Source organism: Anomalospiza imberbis, chromosome 12, assembly GCF_031753505.1.
Source record: "Anomalospiza imberbis isolate Cuckoo-Finch-1a 21T00152 chromosome 12, ASM3175350v1, whole genome shotgun sequence".
Taxonomy (NCBI): domain Eukaryota; kingdom Metazoa; phylum Chordata; class Aves; order Passeriformes; family Viduidae; genus Anomalospiza; species Anomalospiza imberbis.
In genome coordinates this window covers 3,727,538-3,745,995 of record NC_089692.1, presented here as the reverse complement: position 1 = coordinate 3,745,995, position 18,458 = coordinate 3,727,538, and the positions used below count along the sequence as shown (strand labels likewise).

The following is an 18,458-nucleotide window of genomic DNA, read 5'->3' as shown; positions in this document are numbered from 1 at the left end:
GTTTTGCCACTTTGTTTTATATAAGTAGTTGACTGTAATCTCACTGAAATGCAGAGAAAGAGAGATTTTTCAGTACTTTACAGACCTATAGGAAATGGCAGATGCTGCCCTAAAGCATTGGTAATCTAAATCAAAGGTTTTAGCACCTAAAAATCTGGCTTAATGAAAGAATCTAGAAGACTCTAACAGCTTGGTCTATAATAAATTATGCAGTAACATGCAGGAAAATGCAAGAAGCTGTTTCTTGGTTCCAACAGGAAAATAATCCTTTCATACCTTTAAGTGATGTTTAGCTCCATAAGCAGAAGATGTATCCAGCCAGTTTCTCTCAAATGTTACACATTTCTCAATGCTGGAATAGATACTTTAGGAGGCTAATGAAACCTCTAAAGAATGTTAATGTCATGCAGTACATGCCTGAGTCAAAACCTCTGCACAAATGCATGACCTGCCGCATGTAACACAACAATGTTTGTGCAGCTTGCCCATGTGCTGTTTTAAGGACTTTCTATCATGTGAGGGAAATGGGAAAAACATATTGTATGCAAATGTGTGAGTGCAGAAGTATGAGAGGAGCTGGCTACGCCTGGAGAAAAAGGCTGTGTGAACATGAGGGAGCGGAGTGAGCTGGCAGCCCCGCTCCTCGCAGCTGTATAATGAGGCTGGGGGAAGCGTGGCTGGGAAATCTAATCAACTGCATATTTTACCATCCCTTGTCTGCATAAACTAATTGTTTTGGAACTCTGATGCTGCCTCTTTAACATAACATTTTGGAATGAGAAATAGTTTAGAACATAAATACATATTCAGATTTAGGGATATGGATTCCTCCCTGGCAATTATCCTGGCTGATGTTACCTGGGTTTATCTGTGTGGATCTAACAAGAAGGGACCTTCTTCCTTTTCAGCTTTAAGGATGGTAGTTCTTTCTTTCTTGCTACAACTTATGAGATGGTGCCATTAGAGAGCCTGCGGGTATTCCTTTGCAAATTCCCCTGGGTGGCTGTTTGTTAGGATTAGTACACGGTTTGAAACATCACAGGCAACAGCAGAAGGGTAAAATATATTTTATGTTTGGCTTAAAGAATTATGTTTTCCTTTCATGCTATTTTTTTTATTCTCCCTTTAGATATCACCCTCGCTATAGAATATTAATTGATATTTGTGAGAGAAGTGGGAAATAGCTCCTTTTCTGTTCAGGACTTTTTGAAAGACTGCTTGTCTCTAATCAATTGACTATTTCATCAGCATTCATTCTGTGAGATCCCGAGGCAAAGGCAGTAAAATTGGATGATCACTGTACACTGTATTACCAAGCAGAAAAAAAGGTACTGTAAGTCTTGTTGATTCCAATGGAAGTTTCAGGTTATGCTCAGGTGTATTGTACAAAATAGAAATAAATAATAAAGCGGCCTAGGCTGTTTACTGCAGAAATTCTTTCATTTACGACTTTGTGTGGTAAGAACAGAGTGGCTGATATCATCTCACAGCTTTGATGCTCTGCTGGCTTTGTTTGGCAGAGTGAAGCCTGGAGTGCCAGCAGCTGTAACCCAGGGTGCAAAAGCAGAGTCTGAAATATTGTCCCCCCAGGCCACTGCGGGGACAGCAAATGGCAGCAGAGCCCTTCTGGGCCCCAGGGAGGGGCACAGCTGAATCAGCTGCCCAGCAGCTCCAGGGCTGATTCCTGAGGAAGCCGTGCTGACAGCAGCTCCACAGGCAGTTGTGAGCTCTTTTCACAGAAAAACAAGAGCTGCAGATTCAGCACTTAACCAACGACAGAGGTGTCATCAGGGCAGGGTGGGGAATGACCAGTGCCAGAAAAAAAAAAAGGACTCTGAATTGCATCTCATTTTGGCAAATATCAAGTGTGTCCATCAGAGAGATGTCTAACACAGGCCACTTAATAAAGAATTTGAGGAGTATTGGTCCCTGATGTTCCAAAGCTGTCTTCGTGCTAGCAGAGGAGTAGAAATTACAGTAATCAAAGTTTCTGTGAAAATATTACCACACTGAACTTAATTTTCTGACCTAGAACTTTCTACCTTGTGGTGAGACCTTGTCTACATTTCCTGTGATTGGGAAAGGTGAGATTATGCTGCAGACCAGTTCTGTGGCATTTCACAGAGCATCAGTCTGGCAGGAACCTGTGTTGCTCCACTTCCTCTCATCCCTCTGTTTTCCATTTAGGCATCATCCCCTGGCCAGCAAACGGGCTCGTGTCACCAGCCAAGCTGCTTAGAAAAATGAGATAACACAACTTCAAAGCCTGCAAAACCAAACCATACCACTCTTTGAAACATCTTTTTTTCCTTCAAAATTTTACATTTGGGGAAATTGTGAAAAATCCATGCTGAGAATAGATATAAACTTGTAACCAGAAGAGAATGCATCAGAAACCTGAGTCAGAGACTTATTTTCACACAGTGACAGAACACAAACACGATGATGCATTTGATATGTACAAATGGAGGCAACCACAAAGGATTTCAGAAGTAGAATATCCGCAACAAGAACAAGATGTTTGTGACCAGGAGTCAAGAGGAAAAACAACAGTAGGACAGATTCTTGTAGGTACACAGGACATTCACCTTAGACTGCCAAAATTTCCTCTGCTCTGCCATCACATGATCAACATGTGACAGCTCTGTCTGTCCTCATCCCAAAACTGGAACATCACGGAAAGATGAATTTCTCTATTTGGAAGAACTCCATAAGGAACTATGTCTTCAGTTCTGATCCCAGCAGATTTTTCCTGCAGAGTTTATCTTCTCTATGTGTCATCTGCACAACTTTCCTTCATGCCAAGGGAATGCATGTGTGCAAAAAATGGACAATTTGTGACAAATTGCTGCCAGTGAATGGAGAGGAAGAAAAGCAGCGCTTGTCTCAGAAACCAGCACATATCAATAGCTCCACACCTTGCACAGGAAAGTTAGGCCTTGCTCCTGAGGACCAAACAGTGCCTTCAGAACCTCAACACTCATGAACTTCCTGCCATTGGCACAAACTACTTGGAGCAATCTCACAGATTTTGGTAATTCTGTATTGTCAATTAACTGGTTTAGTACAATAGGACAATATAGAAGGAGATAACTAAAGGATCAGCCTATAAACTCCTAAAGAGTGTTAATTCCATCATGGTCCTCGAGCTCATAATGACTATGTAAGAACAGTAAGAAAGATAATGATATTTTTGGTCAGACCTCATGAGAAATAAAAGCACAAAAATAGCAGCAGGGGCTCAGAACTGTGTTTTCTCAAGGCTCAACAGCCAGTCAGGTTAAGGAACAGCCAGCCACCCCTGGTGTTGAATGTCCAGAGCCCTTCCTGAAGGTTGTATGTGACCATTTTAAACACATACACACACTCACCAAAGAAATCTCACATAAAACACCTCGGTGTCACAGCTCCTGTGTGTGATTATGCACAAGAGGGACAAGTGGAGGAACAAAACATGAAAGTATACTTTTTTTTTAACAGCTGTTACACTGTTGCCATATTTTACATCTGCTGGTTTTCCCCTTAGCTTTTGCACAGCCTTTGCATTTACCCTTTGGGTTAATGTGTACTTGACCCCAGTGCTGTAGTCCCCTTACGCCACAGTTTTGTGACAAACTATCATTGATTTAACAGTCATACTCAGGGCCTTAAAAATCAATGATAAAAACCCCAGCAAGACAGTGTGGTTGATCTTGACGACATTTCAAGTCAGGTTTTTATCACAACTTCCTGATTTGTCAAGTTATCACTATTCATGTCAGATGTTGCGTCTTGATTTCATATGGAGCAGATTTTGTCCTTCTGCAAAATATTTGTAAGTGAAAGAGAGTGAATATCTTTGGGAGAACTGGAAAGCAAAGCTGCACTATGTAGAGTGGGCCTAATACACCTGGCTGGACTAAAGAACTCTGTTCTGCTTAAAAAAAAAAAAAAAGAAAAAAAAAAGAGATTATAACATTTCTTATCTGCAGTGGTGTAATCAAGGGCAAACCTTGATTCAAGGGAAAGCATTCCTAAGTAGATGAGCTTGTGCCAAAACTGAAAATTGATATTCTGACTCAGCTGAAAGCCTAAACCCTTTCCAGTAAAGACCTTTCATGGAAGCATTTAAGGACAAAAAAAAAAATTATTATTCTAAGCTTTTCCATATTGTTACTATTTTCAAGTGGCAAAGGCAAAAGCATTTCTAGAGCAATGTCAGACTGAATCCCACTGTGTGTATTTTTTATGAGTGTCAGGAGAAGCCTTAATATTTGGAAATTATTAAAGTTTGTCTGTTTACCTTAATTCAGGCAAACTATGAGAGAATTCTCTTCCCTTATGGCTTTTGTTCTTTTTCCATCTGTGTCCTTTTTTATTTCACCAACACGTTTGTCACTCTGCTTCAGTCGTCTCCTGTCTTTCAACATGACACTGCTGTCTAAACACTCCCGGCTTCGCTGAGAGCGAAATCAAGAGATTTCACTCCTCATTCCTCTCCTGAAAAAAGGGGTCCCAAAACTCGGAGACAATATCCACTTTGGCTCCCATTACCAACTCTGCATGTGTTTTGGGGAATTAATGAATCTGTGTGTAGCTAAGAAGGTAACACAGAAACAGAACATACTCAAGGGAAGGTGTGGGTTTTTTTTTTTTCCTCTTTTCTTTCTTTTTTTTTTCTTTTTTCTTTAAATAAGCCACAGAACTTGTTCCAATTACCCTTATGGATCTTCTAAGCTTGCTCATTCATTTACATAATATTCTGTCTTCGTTGCAGACATAGATGCAGAGCTCACAGACAAATGGGGAGGCAAAAAAAAAAGTCTTGGGGGTTTTACTTCCAGAACCACACATAAATTCTGTTTTTGTTTTAAGGTTTTAACTGAGTTTCTACCCCAGTGTACCCTTTTATGTTTAAAAGTGATTAAACAAGATTTAGAGAAAAAATTAAATTATTTCCTATTTGTAATACTTGCCATAATGAAGTAATTCCACAGATTTCACTTTTTGATCTTTAATTCTTTAAGAATATTAATATCATAATCCAAATATTAAAGTGCACAGTTTCAGCAAAGAACATATCCTTCATATACACTATTAGCTTTCACAAGCAAATACATCATTTCTGGAGGTAGGGAGCAGGGCTTATTATGGTAGGTTATGTGGGAATTACAGTAAAAAAAATTCAATTTAGTTCTCAAAACTTTTTTGGTTTTTTTTGGAATGTGCTGCCGTCTTTGCTCAAAGAGAGAAATAAATTATTTCAGAATAACTCTGAGCGCAGTGACGCGGCCGTCAGCGAGCGCGTGTGTGGGAGTGTGTTCTGCACAGACAGCTGAGAAGTGAGCAGCACTCCTCCCAGAGAGAGCTCCGGGTAATACTGATCCTCTTTGCACCAGGAGTGGGAGGAGAGCCATGCAAATCCTTTTGTTTCAGCAGGGAAGCAGGATTTTCCAAAAGCACGGAAACACAGAATAAAAACCAAGCAGGGAAGCCGTGGCCGTGTGCGGCTCTTGGATGCTGGCACACACGCAGAGCCCCACATGGGCTGGCACACTCTGCAGGTAGGGACAGAATCCCACAGCTGCGGTGGAAGGGGCCCTAAATATCACCCAGTGCCACCCCTGCCATGGCAGGGACACCTTCCACTGTCCCAGGCTGCTCCCAGCCCCAGTGTCCAACCTGGCCTTGGGCACTGCCAGGGATCCAGGGGCAGCCCCAGCTGCTCTGGGCACCCTGTGCCAGGGCCAGCCCACCCTGCCAGGGAACAATTCCTTCCTCATCTCTAATCTAAACCTGCACTCTGTCAGTTTGAAGCTGGTTTTCACATCCCCATAGTGTTTCATTGCAGTTCTAGATAGTCAAAATAACACCTGACATTGTTATGTCACAGTCAGAAACATAAGACCAGGTCTAAGGCACCTAATTAGAAAAACTGCATCGTGATAGAACCTTAGAACAATGAAAGGTTAAAGCCTTCATCTGTATTTCATGCATTGCCTTCCCCTGAGGCCCAAAAATAAAATGCCTTGTACTGCATCCTCATTACATAAGCACTATATATAGAGAGCATATGAGTTCCTCTTCTGTTTCAGAGCAGAAAATTGATATAAGCATTTGAGGAAAGAAAAGGTTCAGCAGAACTTTGTCTTATCCTGAGTAAGAACACTGCCTAGTGATGCCTGTGCTGTACAAAAGTCAAAGCAAGAAATTGGCAGTGGGTGGAGATCTCTTTAAGGGAATTAAGTAAGTGGATAATGGTAGTGAAATTCTCTTAGCGGGGGGAAAGTAAAAATTCCTTGAACTCTGAAAGGAGACAATTTTTTTTGTAAACATTACAGAAGAGTTAATCTAATTTTAAGAGAACTAAAAAAACCTTCCAAAAACCTGAAATAATTTACAGAGAATCTTTTCCTTCATCTCTTGATGTTGCTACCTGTGGATGAAGAGAAGAAAGCAGAAGGAAATAGTAACAGCAACATTAATGAAGGGAAACATTCTCATATTCCACTTTCCAGCCCTGACATTTGGTTCCATCAGAGATTAAGACACAGATTCCACTGCCTCTACTTCACAGACTTCACACTCACTCATGCCCCATGTAATGCAATCAGGAACATCCTCTGAGTTTTGAAACAGCAGAGAAATAGATTTTGTTTCTCAACAAAAGAGCTGGAGTGCACATTGGTGCTTCTGTAGAACAGCAGCTTGGAAACCTGCACCCCTAGGAATGTCCTATAAAACGCCTGGAAGGGCCAGGGATCCTAAGGGATAAATGTGCAAAAACTCTCAGAGTTACAGTAATAAATCTCAGACCTGTCAGACGATCTACTGCAAATCTCTACAATACAGGCTGTTTTAGTAATGGTAACAATCATTTTTGTTATTAGAACACACTTGCTTTTGGACAAAACTCTTCCATGCAGCCTAACAAACCACAAGAATGTGGAACTTCATCATCTCAGTGTCTCTCTTTTCCCCAACATGCTGGCGGAACAGATGAAGCATTTTCCTGTAGAGCCATCCCCTTTTGCTATTCCCTAAACTACATCCAGCCATTGGTCATTTCTACTACAATCCTCTATAATAAAGTTTTCCTAGATTAAGTTTTAACTTATAATTCATCTCTCATTACCTTTCTTCACATTTTTCCCTCCTCTTTCACTCTTTCTCCATTTTTACTTTACCTCTCTTTCACTATTATTTCTTCTTTTATTCTATTCTATTCCCTTACTCTCATTGCATTTACCATTTTTAAACCTCATGCTAACAATTTTGCTAGATTTTTATTCATCTCCTGATTATTTTCCCCTTAAAGTTTTCAGTCATGCTTTTTTTTCTTTTTCTCCTCTTCTTTACAGTGAATAGTGCTTGGATAGGGGCCGTGTCTTTATCACAGATTATAAATATGCACAGATATAAATTATTTTTATATAGGCTTTGTGATCAGAAGCCATCTTTTCTTGCATATATCTTTCTCTTTTTTCTCCTAGAATACTACATAAATGCCATTTACATAAGAAGTGACAGCATTCAATTTTCCTTTCTCCTTCTCCCACACTGCTTTGTTTTGGTTTGGTTTTCTATTCTCATTTTATTTAATTAAGTCATTTGCTCACCTAGAGCTTGGCTGAAATATCTTCTGAAAGCAGGTCCACATTATATTTGTGCTGCTGTATAATTAAAAGTAACTCAACATATAAAAGCTATGGTCTAGAAAAGAATTGAAATGCAGGCTCAAAAATTCGCGTATCATTTTTGGCACACTGAAGATTTGAAAATCTGTTGGAGTAGAGTTGATTTAAAAGATGAAGCCTCAGGCATGACCATGCAGTCAGCACTCACACTTGTATCTGACAATGACTCGGTGCAATTCTCTGTGCTCTGAGTGAGAGGATGGTTCTGGCTCCTCACATTCCTCCTCCTTTTAGCTAAACAAACTCTCTCCAAACCAGAGAGAGTGGTGTTTTTGAAACTTTGTGATAGGATGTTGCTTCATTCCAGAAAGTGTCTTGGCACTCCTTCAATTACCTTGCTTTGACAGATGTAGACAAATCACTGAAAAGCACATTATGCTCAACATAACACTAAAATGCATTAGAATTTCCTCTGCATTTCATGGCCAGATTTTGATGCCTTTGCTTATGCTGAATTTTTATATTGCCCTGAAATGGATTGTCTTGTTTTGCTGGGTTTCCTTCCCTTGGCTTCAGCGACAGCTGAAGGTGAGCTGCACTCGATGTGTGTCCTGGGGAGTGTCAATATCTGCCTGTCTAAGGACATTCACTTGCAAACACAGGGACAAACTATGCAGAAAAGATTCTAATATGTTAATCCATGAGGAAATAGATTCACACTAATCCGACAAAATGAATAAATATAAGTAAAATATATTAAGAAGATTATGTTCTTCTCCTTTCTCTTTTCTGCATTCACACAGTTAATTTCCCTTTTCACCATCTTTTTCCACAGCTTTCTCTGCTTTTCCCTTCCATCATCCATGCAAATCCTGTGGCTAATTGGTTAAGTCCACTCTACAAGCTAACCATCAATTCCCAGACACAGCATCTTTCATTTCAATGTTTTTGCCTGATTACAGTTGCACTTAGAGGAAAACAAATAAGTATGTATCAATGCCCTGCAAGTGTAGGAAAACAACAAACAAATAATTAAACGTCAACAAACTATCAATAGGATTAAAGCATCATGCTGGAGCAAATCTTGATAAATCCTTCTCAATAACAATTCTCTAACTGCAATGTCAGAAGGGAAATATAAATTTAGCCCATTAAAGTGTTGTTGGACAAAGAGACATTAATACAGCTGTTAATCATTTCCTTACTACTGAGGGACTCGACTATTGTGCTGCAGATGAAAGCTTCAGCCAAGAAAATATTTGAAAATATGCAAATGAATGCTAACAACATAATAAATACCTTATTATTCATCACCAACTCAACAGCCTCCTGGCACAGCCCAAGCTGTGAGCAGGGAGGGGCTGGGCTGTTCACACATACGTACCCACAACAGACATTTCTGGCACCGTGGCGTGGTAGGGGCCCTCTACAAACTCAGGAGCATTGTCATTGATGTCCTGAACCTTGATGATGAATTCTGAGGGGGGCTCCAGGGGCTGGTTTGTGTCCCTGTCCACTGCCTGGGCTGTTAGAGTGTACTCAGCCTTCTCCTCCCGGTCCAGCCTTTTCATGGCGTGGATGTCTCCAGTCTTGTCGTTGATCACAAAGATGGTTCCAGCTCCATCTCCTGACAGAATATACTTGATTTTGCTGCTGCCAGGGTCCAGGTCTGTGTGTAGCTAAAAGGGGGAAAATAGAGAAAAAAAAAAAGGCATTTTAGAGACAAAAAAAATGTACACACAGAATTTTGAGTTTTGCTTTTTTGTTGTTTTTTTGTTTTTTTTTTTTTTTTTTGCTTTGGTCTAACTATACATTTTGTCAGCTGATTCTTTGTGCTTCAATCCCAGCACCAGTGATCCATATCTCAGCTTGAATACACACAGAGAGCAGGGATTTCTATGCATACTAATCAAAAATGGATGCAATCATAGGCATAATTAGACTTTCTATTTAAAAAGCCGCTGTTATATATTTTTTTAAATTCCATTCTAAAATGCAAATGCCTTCAGAACCATTATCAGCCCAAATGAACAAGTACAAAACATCCTTAACCTATTAGATCACGGGGTGAGGGAAGGGTTAACCATAACATATGTTTTAATCTAACTTATTTTTTTTAGTTATTACGTTCAGCTTATTTCCAGGTGACTAGAAATGGTTGAACACTGGCATCTATGGAATCTTGTCACAGGCAGCAGTCACAGAAATTAAGAAGACTATCACAACTCAGATCTTTGCAGAACTTAAAAGGTTCTAAGATCTTTATTCTAAAAGTATGTGCCCTGGTAGAAGAACCCTTGCACACATCTTCCCATTCTCCTCAAAGCCCCAACAGGAAAAAAAATTGTATTAAATTTGTACTTGGCTTTTCAAAAATCAAGAGAGAATTATAATAAACTGAAGCAGTATGAGAAATATATTCATTATTTTTAATGTTTTTATTAATTAAAAACCTGGGGACAAAGGACTCCCACTGATTTTTTTGGTAGGCTCAGGGCCAAATACTGAATGTCGGATTATCTCCAATAATTTTTAAGTTGTGAGAGTGTGAATTGGTTGGATCATATGTATCACTGTCAACACATTCAAAAATACAGGATAATAACTTGAATACACAGTAATAGGGGTTTAAATTCTGTTTACTGTTAGGTCTAACACGCTCAATATGATCAATAAGAAGTGAATAACATCATTAAAAATGTAACTTGCATCTATTGTTATTTATCTCTGCCTCACAAAAGACAGTCTGAAGGAAATATGTACAACTTGCTTAGGTTGCAGCATGAGTTACAACCAGCACTAAAGACTTTTTCCTGTTTGCTCATTCTGTGCAGACAGCTCAACAGAAGCTGTTGCTGGTTATGCATTTTACTCTCAATTGATAGCAGGGGTTGCCAGGGCCAGGCAGCAGCATCATTTGGAATAAGGATATTAAAATAGTGTGGAAAAAAGCCTTGTAACACCAGCTATGGCCAAACCACAGGAGATTCTTATGTCACAAGTGGCTCTGCAGGTCCTTGTGTCCACAATCGGTCACAAACAGTTGTATCTACAGCTCACCTGTTCAGGAATTCAGCTGCTCAAGAGCTCAGGAAACCCAAAGCTCTGTCTGTTGCAACAAGCACAGTGGACAGCACAGCCAGGGCTGATTTCCATGTTGTTCTGGTTTGTTACAGATACAAAATCCTGGCCACCAGTGCATTCCCTGCTCCGCAATAAGGGCACAACTCCCACGAACCACACAAGGTGTAAACTTATCCTCTCTGTTTTGCTGGGCAGCATTTTATTACACCACCATTGTTTTAACAACTTTTTCAGAGCACTTTAGCTGTGAATATGCATGACTCAATCCAGTTCACTCTTCCTACCCAGCCCACAGGAACGTACAGAGAGATGTCAAGTGACAGCTGAGTCCCTTTTCCAAAAGTTCAATCTGGTTTTCTTTTTGCACCTGCCATCAGCTCCTGCTTGAGAACAATCAGCCTCATTTACTGAGCTGCTGCCCTCTCCTCTTGGCTGGTGTCACAGTTTGGTCTGCTTAGAAAGTTAACACAACTCCTTTTGCCTTTAAGATTATTGTCCTTATGACCCTTATTTTCAGGGCCCCAGAGCCTGTAAAGATCAATCCAGAATCTGTGTTTGAAACAGATTGTTTATAACTTAAGCATCTGTTTGCTCCCTGAATAAAATCTATATGGCATTAACATTGCATATGAAGGTTTTGGCAGCGTATTCAGAGCTGAGTTAGAGTGATGTAATATCACAGCATTGTCTGGACACCCACAGCTCAGCAGAGGAACTGGGAACATCTCAGCCACACAATAAAAAGCCAAAATCTGAACTTTTAAGAATAAACCAGATATCCCCCACAGACATTTGAGAAGGCTTAAACATTCTAGAATTTGCTATTTGCTAATAAGTAAGAGAGGCTGTCTGTGTAATCTCAGGTTTTACCCATAATATCCAACAGCAGTTATGGCTCATAAATCAGTTCTGGTAGATATTAATGCAGGGCTATAAAACCTTTGCAGTTTTAGTGATATACCAACAGTTAAAATGATAAAAATGTCTATGTTTGCCATTAATTGTTTCCTCTAATAAATTAAATTCCATTGTATCAAAAGCAAGAATTGCTACTTGTTATTCAAGTACTGCTATTTAAAACACTACAAGGTGAAGGGCTAAACATTAAACAAAGTACAGGAGATAGGAGCATTTTATAACATTAAAGTTGAAACTAAGTCTGATGAGTGGAAGATCAGTTTTTTACCCAAATATTTATAGTGGCAATATTTTTTTTCTTTTTTTAGTTCTTTACTAAAAAAACCAAGACATAAATGTGGCATTTACTACAGTCTATAGGGACTTAAATAATTTAAATAGTTTTTCTGGGTTTTGAAGTCATTACTCTAATATCAAAATATTGTAACAAATTACCTGAAGACCCACTTCTCCAAAATAATTTTATTGTTTAGATTTAAGATTAGGTCATCACCTACTACAAAGTTATATCACAGACTGAAATCTTAAGTCAGAGAGCACAGCATTTTTTCCAAGTAATATTTCCTCTCTTCTACTAGACATGAATGATAATTTACTGCAAGAGTCAAGCTTCAGCAAGCTGTGTTCGTGTGAAGGGGGAAGATCATTAAACACATAATTATATAGGATCTAGGTGAATGATAGAAGAGCATAATGAACATTAGAAATGAATAGTGCTTTCTGCTCAAAAAGCCACACAAATGTAAATATGAAACTGCTTTCCACATCTGCAGCTTTATTTGCTGCACCTATACTTGAAAGCTGACCTTTTTCAGAGCAACATCCAGATGCAACAAGAATTTCTGCTTAAAACAGAAAATGTCTGTATCTGCCTCAATGTCCCACTGCCAGAGGGCACCCCAAAACAAACACATTTACTGGAGAACCTCATCTTGTTCAGAGAGAGGTAAAATCACTTGCATTATGTGAGATTCACTTCATTAGACTTCAAAGGAAGTGAAATCATCTTCCTCCATCTCTGCCCTACCTGGGGGACTATAAATCCACACACCTCTCTCTCTTAAAGCAGCAGATGCAAGTCCATCACCCAATTCATGCCTGGATTTATGGAGACAGGAGTGACTTTGGAGCAGCTCTGAGTTTTAATGGTGATGCAGATGCCCTGTATTAATACCTTACTAATAGCTCCCCTGTAGCCTCAGATCATTTTTTTCTCTGAAAAATTACCTTTGTTCCAAATGAACCCTCAGACTAGAGCAATTTCTAGTCTTTATTAATTCCTTTTCTGCTCTATCTGATAATACAGATGGTAATCAATGAAGCCTGGACTGACAGGAACAGCACACGCAGGGTGCTGCCACAAAATTAACATTATTTTCACTAATGACCAATGCACATCTAAAAGTCTTGCCAACACACTATCCAAGGGTATGAAATGCATTTATAGTCTTTCAGGTATATACATTGCAAACATGTATAATTAAAATCCATGCCAGAGAAACTGCAGAGATTTAACTTATTCTAAGATCCTCTATATTCTGCAGATGCTAAAGTGTTATTCTGCAGTAAAACACAACTCCAGGAGTGTGAGACTGTTATTAAATTTTCCTGTTCCATAACTCTTTGTTCAGCATATTTTAAACAAGGTTTTCTTAGCAAGTCCTTGGCTCCAAACTGCATTTGCAGCCAGGGATTTAATGCATGGACAAAGGCTGGGAGCGGTTGGTGAAGCTCCTTTGCAATTCTGAGCAGATTCACGAGCCTCCTCTGCAGATGGGAGCTGTCTCACCTGCTCTCACTCAGCTACCTGGCAAACCCATGGCAGCCAAAACAACAGGTTGCTCAGCACAAAGAATTCCATGTGTTCACCATCAGGAGAGTGCATCCTGCACTTGGGGCTGGGCCATGCCCAGATGAGCAGAAAGCTGTTGGTTTTCCTCTGCAGGAGGATTGGGCACTTCCAGCCCTCTCAGGTGTGGGGTGCTGGTGCACAACTTGATACACAACAGCCCATAATAGATCCCTCATCAGTGGGAGGATCTGTAATCCCAATTTCCTTGTATCAGTAAAAAAAGCATAAATATAGAGATATTTCATGTGGGGAAGTAGGGGGGGAGAATCTACACATTATGAAAATGCTCCTGGACATTTTTAATTAAGGCAAGAGAAGGCAGTATTATGTAGTCGAGTTTTTATTTGAGTTTGTTAGAAAGTAATTAATTCATCCTCATGTAATTACAGGGGAATTACCCCATACTTGTTTCAAGGGAAAAGGAATCATCTGCCCTTAAAACTTCATTTTAAAATTTGCATAATCCTTCCCTGTCCTAACTCTGAAATCTTTTCTTTTAAGGGTGCCTCACTGATTTTCGCCTGATGTTCCACAGACACAAGCACAACACTGTCCTAACGCTTCAGGTTCTTCCTTCTATTTTTTACCTTTGCCTTGCAATAAAATTCCTCATTTATGAGGCAGGCCCCATTTAATGGACTTTGAGATGGAATTTTCAGCTTTTTATGACTCTTTTCCGAAACTGCTGGCTTCTAAGAAGCTCTCACTCATTCTGTGAAAGTATGGAAGGGTTTTAGTGACTTTTACAACCATTTTTTATATATATCAAAACTGTAAGCTGGGCTTCAAAATGCTTTCAGAAACTGTAATGCACCTTACTCTTCAGGTGTTTCTTTCTGTACATGGCTTTGCAGGGATGTTTTTTTCCTAAAAACATGAACCTCTTTAGGAGTTACAGAAGTTTTTCTGTGTATTGTTGATGTGCTCTGACACATCATGGACAATGAACACGTTTATTGTTGATCCATGGTTTAAAGAGTCATTCTTAATTAAACTATTATAAATAGATTTGATTCGCTTGCCCACAACACAGAATTAATAAAGTGAATTTGATTTCAATTTAAAATTTCAATCCTTCATTTTCTCTGTAAATAGGCTGGTCCCATCTGTAGTAATGGTAATTATAAGTGCACCATGGGGAAGAGGAGAATCAAATATTGTGCATTATTATTCAGGGTAATGACAAATTGGGGCACAAAGCTGATGGTCTTGACATAACATCAGTCCTTGGAACACTTTCAGAAGGGAAACAGACATGTCCGTGGATGACAAAGGTTCCATTTAAGATCCAGGAATCGTGAAAGTTGAAGCCTCTGGAGTAACTGTCAAAAAACATTACTGCTCACACTTCTCAGCTGCAGTTTCATAACCAGATTCAAAGGGAATTAAAGCAATAATATCCCTAACAATTTAATTTAAGAGTGTAATCTCTGCTTTTGTCTGCCTCAGTTTCCTACCATGTCATTTGAGTATCTTTGATTCCAGATGGCTTCTTTTATGTTTCTGTTTATTCTTTGCTACTGCTTTTTTATTCTATTTGATTTGCTAATTTTGTCTCTGTATATATTTATGCTGCAACTGTGCACAAATGACTTTTCATTGCTTACCTTTTGGTATCATCCCACAGTACACTGGAGTGAACTGCTGTTTGAAAAGTGCAGACAAGCCTGGGTTCTAACAGTCAGGTTATTTTAATCCATTGATTATGACTAGCTGATGTAAGGAAAGAGCTCAGGAACCTGCCTGAATCTTCATCTAAGTCCTTCTTGGTCACAGTGCCATTGGCTCTTTCTGTATCATATATTGCCTTCCTCACCAGGCTGAATTAACAATCCTTAATATCTAATTTTGTTTAATGTCTTGGGAGAAAAAAAAAATACAGCTCTACTTGTTTTTACAGATGGGAGGAAGAGATAAACCCACATTCAGTCTCACAAAGATTCACATTAGGAAAAAACATCCAGACCGTGGGACTACTCAAGCCATTCTTAGACAGCTTCAAGCATTTATCCCCAGTTAGTCTCTATATGAATTTGCAATTAGAATTTTTAAGTATTTCTAGAGCTGTTTCACAGTTATGTTCCCCCTGCCAGGGGAATAGCCTAGGAAGGAGGAAACCACGTCCCCAGATGCAAAGCCTTCCCCAGCTCCCCAGCCCCACCTGTGGTTGTGATGGTGACAAAGGACAAGGTGCTTTGTTCCCACCTAAACCACTCTCAGGCTGATTTTTCCTGCACGTATTGCTTACATACCTTGCTGTTTCTGAGTCCTTATGTTAAGCCAGATGATAGCTAAAGCTTTCTGTTTCCCTAGCTCTGGCCTTCACCCTTTCCATTTGGGAATACCATCTGTCTTCCCTTCTGTCCTGAGAACGCCGTGCCACACCTGACCCTGTCCCACCGCAGCTTGGCCTGACGCCTCCAGTCCCCTTTTCCCACGGCTCCTCAACACCCAAGTGTCCCGTGTCAAGTGGCCTCAGATGGCTGGCACCTTTTTGTAGCTGGCTCTCTGCCCAGCTGGGAGTTCATGCAACTATTTCTGAACCCAGACTGCTGTTCCTTTCCCCTGTTCCAGCACACACCGCTCCTGTAAGCAGCTCTGGATTTTTTTAACCCAACTGTTCCTGTCACTTGGAAGCATGATATGAAGTTGTGTCACACTGCCGAAGAGGAGTCCTTTCCCATCTCATTTACTTCCCTATTATTTCATCTACAGTGAACAGTGGTTCACCACAGGAGATCTGAGTGCTGGGCATAGAGAGCCTCAAAAATTGCATGCAGCTTTAGTCTTGTAAAACACATTCCCCTCTTTTGTGTCTTTATGGGGGAAAAAATTGTCTGTCATCTCCCACTGTTTGGGGTCAAGCTCTTCCATTAAAAATTCCAGTGCTTCAGGCATTATAATTAACAGTGCCTCCTCCTGCACTTGTCACTCTCTTCCCAGCTCAGTGAAAGAGCAGCAAAGCTATTTGCTCCCTCCTCCAGCTTGTCAGTCTTGGACACAAACTATGCTACAGTTTTTTTGCTATGTGTAAGGCTTGTGAAGCTTCCAGGAATTCCTTCCGAGGGCTCTTCCCTTTGGGCTGTCAATTTTATTGCCAGCATAGGCTAACTTGATGTTCCATCCTCAATATAGACAAAATATGGAGTTGGCTGTACAAAACCATAAGCTATAGGAATTCCCATTCCACAGGCTAGCCAGAAGCTCAGCAGTTCCCACATCCCAAATCCTACCCTGTTGTTCATTTAATCATCATCATCTTATTCACCATGTTCTGAGCTTTTCTCCCATGTTGTTTGAGCTGTATTTTTCCTTTCCTCCTTAAAAGCTTATTAGAACTTGCCAGGCTTCATTCTCAGGCCCAGAGTTCACTGCAGTTGAGCACCAAGACCTCTTTGTGTTGTTGAAATGATTTCCTCAAGTGAATGTCAAAGCCATAGCTCAGAACACAGTCTTTGGATTGCAGAAGAGGAATAAAAAAGTTAATCACTACGTAGGCACAGCAGTAATTTGAAGGCTGCTTACAAAATCTGCCAAACTAGACAAGCTTAGAGCCTAGATCAGCCGAGGCACAGAAAAGTACAACAGATCAGAGTGGTCAGAGGAGAGAGGATATTTCTGTTTATTTTAGCATATTTAGTTGTCATGATTTTAAAATCCTCCAAGGACCTGCTTTCAGCTGCTTTCACCAGCCTGTCTTCTTCTCATGTTTTGCTCAAAATGACTGGGAGGGTCCCAGAGATAATATATTTAACCTGTCTTCCTTTTTAATAAAAGAATTTCAAATCCATGCAGGATGCCTTCTGCTAATAATATTTAATAAAACCAGCCTGAAAGCAGTAAAATACCTTTTTTTTGGAAGGTAATTTTTCAAATTTTAGATTAATGCTTAACATTCTTCAGTGTCTGAAAAAAGAAGTAAGTACTATCTAAAACCACATAATGTGTAAAGCTGGCAGTGCAAATAGAAAGCTCTTCTCTAGCAATTGGCTGTCAAACACAGCTACAGTGCAGAAATATAAACATCAGCTCTGCAGCCAGCTCGAGCTAAAATTGAAAGCTGTTGAGAAGGTAACAGTGAAATAAAGAGAGCTGAAAAATTAAATTGTGGGTACTTACACATTGCTTCTCTTATAAACTATCTGCTTACAGGTGACAATATGACTGATTTCCAGTGCACTTACACTAACCTGTGAACAGTTCACAGGGGTGCAGTAGCAATTTTTTCTTACTTGAAATATCTTTCAAATTACTTAGAACGTGACAATAAACACAACTAGGAAATGCTACAAAACAAACTCCTTATGAGATGTCAAACAAACCAGAACCAGCTCTTCAGAGCTGCTCTGTTTGCAATTACATAGCAACATCAGAGTGTCATACATCAGAATGAATAGATGTAACATGAGGCTAATTTGATTATTTTTCCCTCTTTTCTTGCAGTTAGATGTTTATTAGGGATAACTCATGCAGAATTGTAAGTTATTTGGAGGAACCTGGTTGAAACTAGTTATTATCATTTCATGCAGTTTCACAAGGAGTTATTTGCCTCATCACTTGTGTGGTTTTCAAAGCTTCCTAATGTAATTTCCCATGCATTTCCACTAAGTCATGCATTCCTGTGAATTTCTTACAAACTTACTCACAAAGGTTATGTCTCTCATAATGCGATCAATTTGCAACACCATTAAATTTGAAATATTCCTTAAACCACTAGAGAAAGATCATAGCTTCTGCCTTTGTTAATGCTTTTCTGGAAGAATTGGACGGGGAGAGGATGCATAAACCATTACACATCGACAGTATTAAATATGCAGAAATAAACCACTGTGCCTGCTCCAGCAGGGCTTCATTCCTAGGGATGTATTACCTCTGATCCTCTAGCAACTTGTATTGAGCCCTGCAGTCCCCTGCCCAGGACATTTGGAGACTTCAGTCTCAGGGACAATTACCACCTTTTTTTTGACACATCAGATAACCTAATTTGT

General features: G+C 39.7%; 1 protein-coding gene across 4 annotated transcripts in view; it reads right to left on the bottom strand.

Moving 5' to 3' along the window:
• The window catches only part of CDH8 (cadherin 8), a 152,794-nt gene that overhangs the window by 90,189 nt on the left and 44,147 nt on the right, over nucleotides 1-18,458 (bottom strand). For all 4 annotated transcript variants that reach the window (XR_011003279.1, XM_068202508.1, XM_068202509.1 and 1 more), the window contains exon 3: nucleotides 9,001-9,295. Coding sequence is in view for 3 of the 4 variants with exons in the window: in XM_068202508.1 (XP_068058609.1) it covers nucleotides 9,001-9,295 (295 nt within the window). In the remaining variant the exon portion in view is untranslated. The remainder of the gene's footprint in view (nucleotides 1-9,000; nucleotides 9,296-18,458) is intronic.